General features: G+C 35.2%; 1 protein-coding gene and 1 pseudogene across 3 annotated transcripts; one reads left to right on the forward strand and one right to left on the reverse strand.

Annotated features, from left to right (window-relative positions):
- Positions 1–84: 84 nt before the first annotated feature.
- On the forward strand, positions 85–13,631 carry BuGZ (Bub3 interacting GLEBS and Zinc finger domain protein). 3 transcript variants are annotated; one of them, XM_029299939.2, is made up of 6 exons: positions 85–315; positions 1,757–1,883; positions 2,091–2,491; positions 2,814–3,171; positions 3,341–3,824; positions 8,913–13,631. In XM_029299939.2, the coding sequence occupies exons 1-6, from the start codon at positions 275–277 to the stop codon at positions 9,023–9,025; spliced, it is 1,524 nt and encodes a 507-aa protein (XP_029155772.1). In that variant the 5' UTR covers positions 85–274; the 3' UTR covers positions 9,026–13,631. The 3 variants fall into 3 exon arrangements, with proteins under 3 accessions (XP_029155772.1, XP_029155773.1, XP_029155774.1); XM_029299940.2 differs by lacking the exon at positions 8,913–13,631 and adding an exon at positions 4,943–8,606; XM_029299941.2 differs by having other exon boundaries at positions 86–315; positions 3,341–3,709; positions 8,913–8,978.
- A 723-nt stretch (positions 13,632–14,354) lies between these two features.
- LOC114928730 (transcription factor BTF3 homolog 4 pseudogene) lies at positions 14,355–14,860 on the reverse strand (annotated as a pseudogene).
- Positions 14,861–16,129: the final 1,269 nt, after the last annotated feature.

Genomic DNA, 16,129 nt, shown 5'->3' on the forward strand with positions numbered 1-16,129 from the left:
TTTTCAAACATCGCGCCTTTCATCGTAGTCTCCGAGAATTCCCTAGATCCTCTAGAATCTTGAGACGCGCCACGTTGGCGACTTCCGCTGCGACGTACGGAAAAGATGCGGCGGCCATTTTACATTATCGGTGTTTCCCCGTGTGTGCGTGCGTGTGTACAGTGTGTGACTACCGAAATTCGCGGCGCGTATACTTGTTAATCGAGGCGACACGTAAGGATCGCTCGAGCGTCTCTTCGATTGTAATAAGTCACTCCGACAATCTCGCGGGAAGATGGGACGCAAGAAGAAGAAGCAATCGAGGCCCTGGTGTTGGTATCCTTTTTGCGTTTATCCAGGAAAGACGTCAACGACGACACTAACGACGGGACCAGCAGTACGCCTTTACGTAACCGTATTTTTAGATCCAACGACGTTAGCTACGCGATCGTACGACGAGGAATCGATTTCGCCCAACAGTGATCTCTAAATCGGCTTGATACCGATTCGCCCTGAAAAAATCTGGAGAAATTCATTCGACGAGGTGTCCATGGAAGGCGGGGAAATCGATACGCGCTTTCCTCGCGCCCCCCCGACACGCGTGTCTGTGTGTTTGTGTGTATGTGTATAGAAGAACGCAGCTGTTTTCTTCTCGTCGTCATTGCGTATATACATGCGGCGCGTTATTACATGATGATGTAACGAAACTTGCCGTCCAAGGGCTTCCGTACACGAAAGCGGATCAATTGGATCGATTTGAAATCTGTTTTGTAAAGTTAGAAATCATTCCTAAACCTTTGACCTCTCTGATCTTCAACATTTGTCTTTCAGTTCTAGATATTTCCAAATCGAGTGATTAATAATATCTTGGAATTTTGATTAAAACTTCTTTATAAAAATTTATAAAATTGTTTTTCAATGATGAAAATGTTATGAAATAAATATAAGGATTTTATAAATAAGTAGCTGAATCACAATTGTTTTGTAAAATTACAAATAATTCTTAAACTTTGGGCATTTGAGCTTCAAAATTTTTCTTTCAGTTATCCAATTGTCTATTTAGATATTTTCAAATAAGTGATTATTAAAAATATCGAACTAAATATAAGGGTTTTATAACTAAGTAGCTCAGTAAAATTTAAATCTTACTGATTCAGCAAAACAATTGTTTTGTAAAATTATAAATGTACCTATGAATTTTTATAAGCGAGAAATTTAAGAATGTAAATTTCTTCATTAACGTGACTCGCATGTATTTAATCAATAATTTATGAATTTAATTATCCTTGACATGCAAATAGTTGCATTGAAAAAAATGATTTGCATTTTATTTTGTGTTTTTGAAATCAAGAACTAATTTTAAGTTATTTATCTAGTCTGTTTGAATTATGAATAACAATTAGAAATTTAAAGAGGATAATTATATATATATATATATATATATATATAATTTTATTTACAGTAATTTATAACTTGAATTAAACAGTATATAAATCTTCTGAATTATTCCATAAATTTTTTAAAGCAATATTTTGATTTGAAAGATTACAGATTTCAAAGAAATCCAATTTTATGACACAAATATTAATTTTTTTAATTTATTCTCTTAATATATTTCATCATATTTCTATTTTTCTATATATAAATCACCTAATATTCTTACAGGTTTATTACTAATAATATCACTTTTATACGTTTGACAGATTTGACTTAATTATACATAGGCTATTATATGTAAACAATTTTCTATGATTTCCTTAATCCACTGTAAAAAAAGGTATTGCAATCGCGAATTTGAAGATGAGAAGATTCTTATTCAACATCAAAAGGCAAAACACTTTAAATGTCATATCTGTCACAAGAAACTATATACGGGACCAGGGCTTAGTATACACTGCATGCAGGTAAATATAACTATATATATTACGTTATTACCAATATCTATTTTTGTTTAAATACATCTTTTATATTCTTCTTCTCTTTAATGTTTAATTAATAATTATTTATTTTATTTTGAATACACAAAAATAAACGATTAAAAGGAATAAATTTTATGTTCCACTAGTTTAATATTATTTTAAGACTGACACGATTCTCTCTTCTCTTTGCAGGTTCATAAAGAGGCAATCGACAAGGTACCCAATTCATTGCCAAATCGTAGCAATATTGAGATAGAAATTTATGGAATGGAAGGCATACCGCCAAATGACGCAAAGGAACATGAGAGGCAACGAAACGGTGGTAGACCAGGCACACCATCGTCCGGTGAGGATGAACCCGTACAGAAGAAAGCGAAACCGGAAGGTCTGCTGGGTTCCGCACCAGGTGCGATGGCCGGTATGGCAACTGGATTACCTGGAATGCCGCCGCAACCTGGTATGCCACCATTGCCTGGTATGGCGCCACATCCTGGCATGGCACCGCATCCTGGCATGCCACCGCATCCCGGTATGCCTCCTATGCATCCTATGATGCAGATGGGCCATGTAGGACCTCCGTTTATGGGCCCAGGGTATGTATTTTTATTGTATTATCGATTAAAAGAAATTTTGTCTATGAAGTGTATATTATATTGTAAATTAAAATAACTATATTAATTTTTTTAATTATTAATTTCTCTAATAATTAATATATATAACGAAATACAATACAAAATTAATATATATAATACATAATATAATTCAAATTAATATATATATAACTAATATAATTTATATCACATATTTAGATATTTAATTATAAGAGCGATTAATTTTTATAATCTTTAACACATGTTTTTTTATTAAAATAAATTCTTAAACTTTTTTATACTCAATTTATATTTCTCTTTCTAGCATGATGCCTGGCATGTCGGGCATGCCTTCTGGTATGCAACCGCCAGTTTCGGGTGCATCAATGCCGCCGTCGCGCCCACTGTTCCCTAGTGCTGCTGTATCAACAGTGGCATCGACGGCTGCGTCGGTCGCCGGTTCCGCACCTCTGGGCACGGACTTTAAGCCGATCACATCTGTGGCCAGCGGTGGCGGTTCTATAGGGCCGGTGAAGCCGACATTCCCCGCTTACAGTAGCGCCAGCGAAACTGTCGGCGTTTCCGGAGCAAACAGCCTCTCTGGTGGCGATCAAAAAGTAAATCTTATCGCAACTACCGGAGCCGCCAGTAAAATCATTCACCCTCCGGAGGATCTCAGTTTAGTGAGTTTTTATCTTTATTTCTCACTTCTTATTTTCAATTATCGATTCTGTTTTTCTAATTGTAATCCATGTCATTCTAAAATAACATATGCTAGAATCTACCATCTTTAATTTGATAAAAATTTTGTAACACGATGCAGAGCAAATTTTAAATGATTTTGTTTCGTAGGAGGAGATTAGGGCAAGGCTGCCTAAGTATCAACGTCGACAGAACGATGAGTCCGGACGGTCGGCGCAATCGGAGGCAGCTGCGGCTGCGGTTGCGGCGGCGGCTGCAGCAGCAGCTGCGGCAAGTCAGCAACAGCAAGCCGTCGCGTTGCAACAAGCGGCAGTGCAGCAGCAGCAAGCAGTGCAACAGCAACAACAACAAGTGCAACAACAGCAGCAACAGGCGGCTAACGTGGCAGCGGCCGCGTTTCAAGCGGATCAACAGCAGCGACAGCAACAGGCGGCATTGAACGCGCTGCAGCAACAGCAACAGAGGTTCCCGCGACCGCCGCAGGCTGTTATGGTGCCGGCCTCGGCGGCGGCGATGCCGGTCAGTTCTGTTGCGCTGATGGCGCCTTTAATGCGACCCACCATGACCCTGGCCGCGCCTGCTCTCATTCATGGAGGTAACATGATGCGACCGCCCCCCATGGGCCTGCCACCAGGTAAGTCTCTGCGGGTTTGAGCTCTGCAAAAAAAACTTTACTCCCTCTCTCCTCTTTTCCCTCTCCTTTCTGTAAAACCAAGATGCCGTATTGTCTTTTTTATTATTCCCTCTTATTGTTGAAATATTTCGAAATTTTTCCCTTAGTACTTTTTATCAATTTTTTTCCCCAATTGTCCTCCCCCTTACCGGCCGTTGCAGACAGTAACGGTTAATCGATGTACGTGGATAAATTTGATCAATGATTATCTTTTTACCGTGAAGAGCTTCAGATAAAACATTTTGAATAGTCTTGTGTTGCTTTCCGATTCCGAAAGCAATCTGTAGGAATGTTCTCTTGAACCTCTCTTGCTTCGAGGACACATATATATCTGTAATATAATATCAATTTGTTAAAGTAGAAGAAAAATAGCATTTCCGATGGAGTATTTCATTTTGACGGCGATTCTAAGTCAATTAATTCTAAACGTGTCTATATACTATCTCGTACAGGGAGTAAATATTTTTCAAGCAATGATTCAAGTTTTCTCTATCGTTATTTTAATTTTATGGATTTACGATTCCATCGAGAATGCACAATGCACTGTGTCCTTACATTTTGTTTCTGTAAACACAATCCTCACATTTATCATCCTTACCCGATTCTACTCGGTCGACAACCAAAGGAAAAATTGTTTCTGTTTACGTGAAAAGCAAATAAGTCCAATATCAAAGATTAATTTGACATACTTTAGTTAAATTTAGCTCTGCATTACAGTGCAATATTTACTCCAATGATTCATATATGTAGCCACATATATATTTTTTGAATATAACAATTATATGCTTAAAGAAATAAAGATAGCAAGTGCGATGGGACAGATGAATAAGAAACAGACTGGACATTTGATGGGGGGAAGGGATCAAAAATGTTGACAAGGTGCACGAAATTGCGAATATTACTACTGACTCGAGACAGCAAAGAGAAAGAGAGGCGATAAGAATGTCACATGACTATTCAGATAGAGGTGTATAGATCACGCTCAAGATTCTCTCGACCGAATGATACGCCACAGAATCTCGACGACACAACGTCTTGTAGTCCTTGTGCGTTTATACGTTTTAACGGTGCGTTTGCAGGGCGCCCGGTCACTCCTCGGTGAGTGTCGAACGAACCCAGTCTGGTTACTAAAACCGTGTTTTACAATACAAGCGCTACAAGGTTGGTCCTTAGCAATTAGCATGCGGTGACATGGCCTATATATCTATATACATATATATATCTATATATCTTGTTATATTTATTATTATTATTCTTACATTGTTGATTAATCTTGTCATCATTGTCATTAATACACCTTACATATGTATACTTATATATGCGTACTTATATACGTATAATATATCTACAGTGGCACGAAAGCGCGAACTTTCAACGGCGATTTTAGGTCGTAGAAAGCTGTTTGAGCAGCTTTCGCAAGCCATCGTATATATATTTCTGTATATTCGTAATATTATCACTGGACGAGAGTGGGTCGAGCGGCCAACGACACTTCCTTCTGGATTCCAACTTTTTCGTCTAATTTGCCAGAATTTTTTATTTTGCACACGCATCCCGACCTGAAAATGCGTCCTCTCTGGAGATTAAAGTAACGAGAAAGATTTTGATAAAATATACCTACAGAATTTTTTTTATCGATCTCTAATGAGCGGTCGCTCTCTCTCTCTCTCTCTCTATCTCTCTATCTCTATATATATATTTCTCTCTCTCTCTCTCTTTCTCTTTCTCTCTCTCTCTCTCTTTGTTTTCATTGGGATGCATCTACCCTTGCACATTATTAAATTAATGTTATTTTTATTGATACTTTTCGTAATGATTCTCTTCTCGTGTCTATAATTTCGCAATTTTATACACATTTTTTTTCCTTTATCTTTGTATATTCTGTACAATTTCTAGTACAGTTCATTGACTAGAGAACAAGAGAAAGAGATATTTCCGGCCGCTCGACCGTTACATTATTTTTACATCATGTATGATTTCTTTGTTTTTCCTTTACGTTCTCATAAGCTTCTTTCTTCACACTCTCTCGATTTAACCATGTTACTTCTTCTTACGACTCACATACGCCATTATTTACCTCGCCAGCAGCCGTGTTACCATCCTGTCTCTCTTTTCAGTATATTACTTATATATTATATATATAGCTTGGAATCCTGGTGTTGTGATATAGTAGTGAAGAAACTGCTTCTTTGGGCACGGTACTGACAGTCGTTCGAAGTTGTCGTTCCAAAGAAAAAAAAAGATAGAGAAAAGAAACAAATGATATAAATTATTTTCTCTCACGATTTGTCCCTTCCTTCTTCACATTCGATTGATGATCATCCTAAAGTAATTATTGTGATCACTGAGTGAGATTATTATAATTTTCGATTTATTTTTCGCTGCTACGCAGAATGTTGCCGATCTATCGAGCCACTTTTTTATCTTTTAAATTTTTTGATTAATTCGAAATTATTTTTTCATAACGCAAAAAAGCAGTAATCTTAAGTATTTTGAATAAACAAGACTAAACGTCTTCTCTTTTCTCGAAAAGAATTTTTTTATTTGAAAATTAGTTGTCGAATATTTTTTAATGTAAGAAAAAATTATTTGTGAAATAAAAATCATGCATGATAAATAATTATTTTTACTTTATATATGGAAAAATTAATTTTCAAATCGCTCGAGGGACAAGTACATATGAAAGGTGGATCGCAAGATCTGGGATACTGAAAACTGAAACAAGATACAATAAATTAAGACAATAATGGAGTTGAAGAGGGAAGGGATCGAATGATATTCTCACCGTGCTCTTCGGTGCATTTTATTTTATTTTTGTTCTCATGGAAAACGCGAGAAACTAGCAACGAGAACGAACGTAACGTATCTCCCTCACACCATAGCCTAGCTTTTGTGTTACACAATCAAAAGATTTTAGATAAATTGAGCCAAACAAAACAGTAAGTAAAAGACTTCACGTTATCTAATATATCTATAATAACTCTTGCGCTCAACCGAGGGTCCACACGATTAACATATTTTTCTCTTTATTATGTTACGCGGCACAAATCAAAATAATCATGTAATGAAAGAGAGAGCGAAAAAAAACATCGCTTCTTGTGTTGAGCAATTTATTAATTTTATTGACTTATTTCCGCGCGTTATTATTTTATACTCGATTGTTGTTGCAAAACTGCTGTAAAGTTAAAGGAATCTTTGAACATGAAACGCGTTTTTGGAACGACGCGTCTTGGAAGATCGGCTGACAGCTGAACGATCTCTGCGGGGCTTCCAAATAATATAATACGATATTGACGAAATATCGATTGCGTGTACCCAAGCGAGACTCGTTCTTTGTATGGTGTGAGGTTTTCTTTGTGTGGTACCACCTTGTCAGTTTTGTTTGTGACTTGTATTGCGTATGCGGCGCACTGCATGCTGAGCTGAGTTCTTCGTATATATATACCTATATCGTATACATATATCTAGTTTGAAGATTCGCATTTAATCAGAGATTGCTGGGTAGTACGTAGCACATGGACTGTCATGAGCAAATTTCGTATTCGGGTACGTGACATATTTACTTAGAGAGAATAACGAAAGATTCGTCATCTCACACAGAAGCGCACTTTTGCTTAGAAATCGAAAATTCTTCTTCGATCGACTAATACTTATCTCGGTGAAATAGATTGCTGAAAAGTGCTCTTCGATCGAATAGTCGATCGAAGAAAATTAACCGAATAACATCTCGCGAACACTTAATCTGATATATTTCTTCCGGTGGAGGAATCGTTCGGCTGTCAGATCATTTCTTCTTCAGCGAAACATGAGTCTGAATCATGGCAACTTTGAATCTGAATATAATTGTCAATTGAATCAAGAGATATAAATTACAGTTAAAAAGCTAATTATCTTTTTAAAAAATTTAATAATTTTGACAAAATATTAAAATATTTTGTGTGTGCGCGAAGAGAATTTTCTCTTTACTCTGAAAATTATGGTAATTATAGGACGATATAGTATTGGAAAAATTTTATAAGAGCTTCTCTGATTAATATTTACCACAATAAATAATATTAACATGTATATAGTAAAATTAATCGAACATATAATATTTTATATCTTATTATGATAGATATTAATATTTTTTATTGTGATAAATATTAATAAACTCATTCCGATATCATATTGTTCCACGATTGCCATGATTTTTAGAATAAATTTTAAGAGAAAATTCTCTCTGCGTATAATAAATTTTTATCAAATTTTTAAAGAGGATGTATTGTTTTGTCGGAATTTTTAATTACATATTAATCAATCATGAATACATATGAAACTTTTATCTTGTAGAAGTTTTTTTATATTGCGTATCAATGATTTTTATATACATATTTACTTCGAAGTACTTTGTGATTTTTCCAAGATACTTTTAGATTTCAAAATTTGGATTTAAAGATTAAAATAAAAATTAAAACTGCGCTCCTAAAAACTTGTTTCACACAGATAATTTAATCCAACAGTGATTTAATCGAAAAAAATTTAATCTTGATAACCAAAATATACTTTTGATATTAAAATCAATTTTCACTTAAAAATAGCTTTAATTTTCAATTTTTATCTAAACTGTGTGGGTAAAAATTATTTCCTTTAAATCATAAGAAATCTTTCGATTCAAGATGCCATGGCTTATTTTACGCTGAAGGACACGTAGTTCTCCAAAAACGAACAATACAATACAGTAATAAAAGTTACAAAAAAAAAAAATACAAAATATTAAAATTGCGCATTAACACAATATATGCAGGATTTATTATTTTTTTTTAATAACACGAATAGTTGTGACGTAAGTATATCGGGGACCCCGAACACCAAAAGAGAGCGAGAGAAAGACAGAAAGTGATCCTGCGATGGATCTCGCGAATGTTGCGACGCCGTTTCGCGCGGTGTCAAGAATCGGATAATGAAAAGAATCACGTGTCTAGAGCACGTGGGCGACGTACTTTTTCTTTTTTTCCCTCCACAAATACTCGGTCGCGGAACGAACTAATCTGACACTGCGTTACTTTACAGGCATGATAGGAGCATTACCACCAGGCGCCGCGATGCATCCGGCCTTTGCCGCCGCGCCGATGGGTTTTCCCGGGCCGATGTTGGCGCCGATGATGCATCCGCGCTTCAGATGATCGCCCCCTATGGACGGGCCCAACCCGCCGCCGCTGCACTTCGTGCTGTGGGCCCGCCCCTAATTTTCGTAGGGTCTGGACCTGATTGATGAGGAAGGGATAGACAAAATCACACATACACGAACCAGAAAGGGAGAAAGAGAGAGAGAGAGAGAGAGAGAGAGAGAGAGAAAAACGGGAAATTTACACCGTAAAACTTGCACTCTCTCACAGTTTTTTTTTATTTTATTTTATTTTATTGTTGAATGAAACAAAACGATAGAGGGAGAAAAAAGAAAGAATGAAATAGAGAGAGAGGAGAGAGAGAGAGAGAGATAGGAACACGTATGTCATCGGTGCCTGAGAGGATTCTTTCGAAGAAATCGAATGCGCGTTGGAAACGGTCGGCTTTTTCATCGCCTTCTTCTTCTTTTTATGCTACTACAAAAAAACAAAAAAAGAGAAATACAAACACGAAATACACTAATTGTTTGCATCTACTGCGAATATGTGCGCGTCACGCTGCGTTGGTCGTAAGTGTCAGGTGAGCCAACAAGTATGAGCAAATTTCATCGCCGTTTTTTCTACGGAATGAAACTAAAATAATACTCGTCGCTCTGTAATAATACATCGTCGTTCGCGCTGCGTGAAAACGCCAGTGCGATTCGACTATCTTATCTATTTACCCCACGCAATTTTTTTTTGAACAATTATTATATCGCGTTGCTGAGGTCCACTGAGAGATTGCGTTTCTCATTTTTGTCGCGACGACAATGTCATTTGCGGCACGCAGTTACGTTCCTCTCCGCTCCTCCTTCAGAAAGGGTCGATCAGTCGGATAATTCAAGAATTCGATGCAAAATTTGAGTGAGTAACTTCTATCAATTTGTAGTCACTTTAAATAGAAAATGATTCAAAATAATTTATAAATATGTATTAATTATATTTAAGTTATATAAAATTATATTACATTTATATTATAAATTATATTATATATTATATAATTTTATATTATATATTATAATTTATATTATATCATAAATATATATATGGATTTGTCATCAGCAACGAATTCTTCAATTGACAGCGAGGTAATTATGATATTGCAGGACAATTTCAATGATAAAAATAAGTTCTCACTAATTGAGTCAATAATAATCTTAATTTAATTTTTTTTCCAAGTGTGTTTATATAAAATATGAAACAATATCTCGTATTTTATATTTATCTCATATTTAATGACAGTCACAAGATATAACTTATGAAGACGCATTCAAAATGTCAGATTAGACATTTAATTAAAAAAAAATATATAGAAGAATGAAGAGACTTATTTTAATACAAAATCTATATGAAAATTTATCTTTTAGACATATATATTGTTATTGAGATATTATTTATTAAGAATAATATTATTATTGATATTAGTTATGGTCTTTAAAAAATTCTCTAAGCAGAAATTCATAAGAACGAATTTTATCGTTGAAAAAAATCCGATAAAATCACATTTGCCCCGTAGTGTCATCGAATTAATGATCGACTCTGTATTTTTTCGGGAAGTGAATATACTTTCGACAATGACAAAGTGCCCCGCTTAGACAGAGACAGAAATTTTCTCCCTCTTCCTTCTTTTTCGCGCAGTAGACCGTTTCCATCGCGTGCTATTCTCCTCAGCCTTTGTGCATCTGCAATGTTCTTTTGGAGAGCACTTCACGCTGCAGCTGAATGACAAGTTATTTTGACTGAATAGAGTTTTTGAGACGAATCGATCTCAAGATTGTTCCGTTTCGTAATATATAAGACATTTTTTTCTTACTACTTTAAATAAAAATCCAGAGCGATCGAGGATGCATAAACTTTTGAAAAGATGAAGATTTGTTTTTTGAGTAGAGTTTTTTAAATTAAAAAAATTATATCGAGAAGTCTTCGAAAGTTTAAAACTTTTGGGAAAAATATAACGATAAAATGAATAGTAGATTTTTCCCATGAAAAGTAGTTTTCTCGAAAAACTTGCAGATGATCAATGGATTTTATTTTAGTTGTATAAATTATTTCATTTTCTCTTTTATTTTTTTAAATTTTAGATCAATCCGATTCGAAAAAGAGATCGAGTGTACATACGTATATTTAAAGTATACTAGCCGCAGTGTGAAGATTCGTTCGCCTCAGTTCATCACAAATTTTATTTTGTTCATACCCCGAGTCGAGTCGATGCAGTTTAGCAACGCATTGCAAAGTCACGCGAGAAATATAAAAAAGAAATGTAATGAAAAAGTCGATTTATGAATTAACAAAATTAGCATTTTATGAATAAATTTTTAAGTTATAAATATTGAAAAAATGTTTATAGATATAAATTTATAAAATTTTAATTTCAAAAATAAAGCAAAGTAAGATTCCAAGATTTATTTTGACGCGATAAATTTAAATTTAAAAAATGTATAGTGAAATAATCAAATTAATTTATATAAAGGAGGATTAAATTATTATATATTTGTAAATTTTTAAGAATAAAAATTTTGCGAATAAATTGCAAGATTAATCGACTCGGCTCAAGAGAAGTCCCTTGTCCCTTTGCCAAAGGAACAATGTTGGCGACGTTTGAGTGAGTGGTAAGTACGAAAGAGGATGTTAAAAAGTTAACACTGTTAACGAAATTGAACACCAGCTCTTTGCACTCTAGACTCGTTTTCTTCATTCTTTCCTTCCTACGTCTCGTCGATCGTAGAGCGTACGATCTCAGAAGATTTTCTATTTCGCGCAATCCATTTCTACCATTCTCTGAGAGATCTTTCCTGCTACTGTGTCATTCCGTCTATAAATATTTGAGCAACTTGTGGATTGTTGGTAGTATAGCGTTTTGATATCGCACTGTGTCAATTTGCTCTACGATCAGACACGCTCTCGATTTTTTTCTGTTCTCTGTACGAGACTTTTAACGGACTGTCCTATCTTCAATTTTTGACACTTCCCGAATTTCTTTTATTTATCTCTCGTCCACTTAACATCTCTATCTACTGTATACCTTCTATATCCTATCTCTATTGTACTACGCTCTTATAAATCTCTATTCAGGGTGTCTATTGATATTGTTACTATCAGACTATCTGTTTTACGTCTACTATAGTTTCTGTCGTTAGGTCCACCTGTAAGACGCTGTTCCTAGAAGCTAAGAGCTTGTCCTGACTTTTAATGTAGTCAGTTGAAAGTAATTGTGTGTCGTTTTAATGGAGCAGCTAAAGTCGATTGTATTGTTCCATCTCTGTCGATTCGAACTATGTCAGTTAATTTAAACTCTAGCTCTTAGATCATTATTTGTTTCTTTTAGAAATTAGCATAGAACGGGAAAATGAATCGAATTGAGATACAAAAAGATTGATTGGCATCGGCGAAATCGGCTACGTGTCGGTTTATCCGGTTTCACGGGTGTCGATTAATTTTTCGCTTTTAGTTTTCGAATGAATTGGTTGCCTCTTTCTTCCAGATCTAGAAAGAGAGAAAAAGATCAGAATTAATCAATATTAGCAAAATTCGGACTCTAAGTGTTACTTTACGAAGTCGGTTGACTTTCGTTCTAGTTCGATCGATTGGGATAAAAAAAAAAAGGACGAGAAAAAAATCGATCGAATTGGGATTAAAATTAATGATAGACAGGTCGTCCGTATATGTGATGATACGTTATTTACGTCGTTATTGTTCTCGAGGTGTGTGTGGTTAGCGCGGTGACGAAAGGATCGATTGCTTGCTTCCTATATTGTTGTCTTCAGTAGGCACCCTGCTGCTGGTTTCCGTTCTTTCGACCACCACTCTCGCCCGCTACCATCTACATCCGTGGTACCATCTACCACCGACATCTTCTCGACAAACAAAAACACGAAAGAAAAAGAAAAGAAAAAAAAAGAAACAAAATGAAAATGAAAACAGCATTGAAAGAGCGCGCCGTACAACACGTGTACGTACCTACATTAAATGATCTACGCATCGTTATTATAATTCCTTTATTTTTCAGGGGTTGTCTTTCCGAATCTCCTCCGCGAACACTCCGTTACTTTACTCTCTCGCAATTACAGCGCTTCGTTCACGTCTCTTCCGAGGGATCCAAGGATCGTTGACGCTCAAGGAAACACACAAGTAAAGTCAAAAAATTTTTAAATTTTCCGAAAAGAACGATTTCTCTGTTTTTTCAATTGCCTGATTACATATATAATATTCGGATTCTCAAAAAAAGAAAAAATCAAAGAGTTATTGATTAATCGACTCACCGAAAGAACAATCGAGCTGGAGCATCGATCGCGCGATTTTCTGTTGAAAAAGTGAGGAAAAAATTAATTGTTTTGTATAAAATTTGGAAATTTTAATTTAAAAAAAAAATTTTTTTGTTTAAAAATGTTAATTTTTTTCAAGACAATTTGATTAAACGGCGTCGATAATTGCGTGATCGAAACTCCGGAAGTTTTTTTTCTTTTTTTATACTCGTGACAAGAGAGAAGCATGTTTCACGCGGAACCTCGCATTCGGCGATTCGGCAGGACAATCTGACGGCAGAATTTGGAGATGTAGAAGTTCTGTTATTTATTGAGTGTCATATTATCGACTTGTTCCGAATAAAGACGTTCTGTGGAAAGTTCGACAGTTTTGGGCATAGTCTGCTGTTCTGGGATATGTTATCGAAGCGATTTCACAATCATATATTTTGTCTACAATTTTGTGTTTTCGATGATAAAGTCTCGATAACATTTTTTTCTTTTTTCAATTTTTTATAATTTAAATTATAATATTTTGATATCTAAATATATTAAAAAAATATATGTTTATAACATTATAAATATATATTATTATTTAATATATAAATAATATATTATAATTTTTAAATAATTGTATGCTTGGATGTACGTACAAGTATACGCACATTCCTATATATGTAGACATATATTAATCTGATTCTCGGACAAACAATGCAATTAAACTCGAATGTCATCGCTGGGATCGTATCCCAGAATTGCGGGCGACAGCCACATATTGTTTCAACCAATCACAGCAATCTCATCGCTGTTGGACCTAATCGGTCCCTTGCCTCAAGGCAGGCGATTGTTTGGACCTACCGTCCTTAGAGTCGAGAAGTCGCGATCTCCCAATTTTCTCTCATCCGAGTCGAAACAATGAAAGGGAAAACGAATAAATTATCGTCTGATATTTTTAGCTTTTAATTTTGAAGTTTAAGTAATGATTGAAAAAAGAGCACAGAAATAAAAATCGCGTTACAAATATAATTTTATATAATAAAAACGTAGATATTTGAAAATCGCCAGACAGAATTTAAAAAAAAAAAAAGGTAAGAATCTTCTCTCGACCGTACTGGCAAATATTATTTATTCAATCACAACGTTTCGACCCTTCTTTGAGTCCTTATCAAGTGATTTGTAAAAATAAAAATAAAATTATAATTTTAAGATGTCAAGAACGAACATAGTGTCGGTTTGACAACACGTCAAGACTCTTAGACGAGTTATTAGAGACTGAGGGGTGAGTTGACTCAATATTCCTGGTAACATCTCAGTTATCTGTTTATTTTCTCCATGGCCAGTGATGGTAAATGTGTTAGCAGACAGACTGGCCTGAGCTTTTGGATTATTAAAGTGAATGACTGTTCCGTCATCTTTGATCATATTAACTTCTTCTATGCCTGGGATTGTATTTACAGAAAACTTCTTTAAACAACTCTGTAACTTTTTGTCATCTGTGACAGCAGTTGCGTGTACAACCTTTTTCTTGCGTCGGAGTGTATCCTTGCCGCCGATTCGCACCTGGGCCTGCAGCTTCTTGAGCTTCTCGGGATTCATCCTTTAAACTTCCTTGTCGAGGATGGCGAGAGGCGACGGAGAGGCGTAGAACAGTCGCTTGAAAGAGAAATCACCCACGGCGATTTCTCGCACGAGCGCAAAATGCGTGTCGCGGCAACCGGCGACGAAGCACGTGTCCTTCGTCGTGAGACTCGAGAAAAAAAAAGACCCTCAATCTCTAATAACTTGTCTAAGAGTCTTGACGTGTTGTCAAACCGACACTATGTTCGTTCTTGGTATCTTAAAATTATAATTTTATTTTTATTTTTACAAATCACTTGATAAGGACTCAAAGAAGGGTCGAAACGTTGTGATTGAATAAATAATATTTGCCAGTACAGTCGAGAGAAGATTCTTATCATAATTTTATATCTTAATAAGTTGATATTTTTGTTAGTGTTACACTTTTTACTTGACATCACTTAAATTATTAATCATCAGTATCGATGTATTTTTTATTTTAAATATTTTTCTATCGAAGTTTCACAAGATGGGAAAAAAGTCTGGGAGTTTGACAGTTCTCGGCTCGGTGGACGCGTGGCTGGACCGAGAAACAATATTAATAATAATAATAATAATCGGTTAACGAATCGCGGGTAAATCGTATTAACCGATCGATCGTTCGGAACGTCGAAACGAGAGAAGAATTTGCAAATGTGTAGAGCGATGCGATTTAGTACGTATCTCTCTTATGAAACTTGTTCCTTTCAGAATGCTTTCTGATTGCTTGGCTTCTGTAGAGAGAGAAAGACACGCATCCCCAATTAACACCAATTAACATTAGTTTCGTAAATAAATTTATAAAGATGTTGAACATCTGTTGTTTAAGGATTCAAATTATTTCGAGCACCAACGACTTGGCACAGTTATTAACATCAATATCATTTTATATTATAGTTACGTGTTTTGTGCTTGAAGTCGAAGATATTCTGTTTTTATTAATTAATTCATGTATATTCATTTTAAAATTAATATATATATACATATATATCTAAAATGTGCCGCACAATGTTTATTATTATTATCAAATTTTTTATCCCATTGTCTCCAAAATGGAAAGGGTTAACAAATTGCTTTATCATGCGCGAATATAGCTGTAATCACGAGTGCATTTTTTTTTTACTTCTCAGTTGAGGACAAAATTTGTGAGACCGAACATCGCGCCTCTCGTCTTCGACAGTTCGATCGTATCGTAGAATGCTTAGCTCTCTCTATATATATATATATATATTATATATATATATATATATACATACATATATATGTGTATACCAAATATCGTCCT

This window comes from Nylanderia fulva, unplaced genomic scaffold, assembly GCF_048542155.1.
Source record: "Nylanderia fulva isolate GAGA-0341 unplaced genomic scaffold, ASM4854215v1 Scaffold22, whole genome shotgun sequence".
Taxonomy (NCBI): domain Eukaryota; kingdom Metazoa; phylum Arthropoda; class Insecta; order Hymenoptera; family Formicidae; genus Nylanderia; species Nylanderia fulva.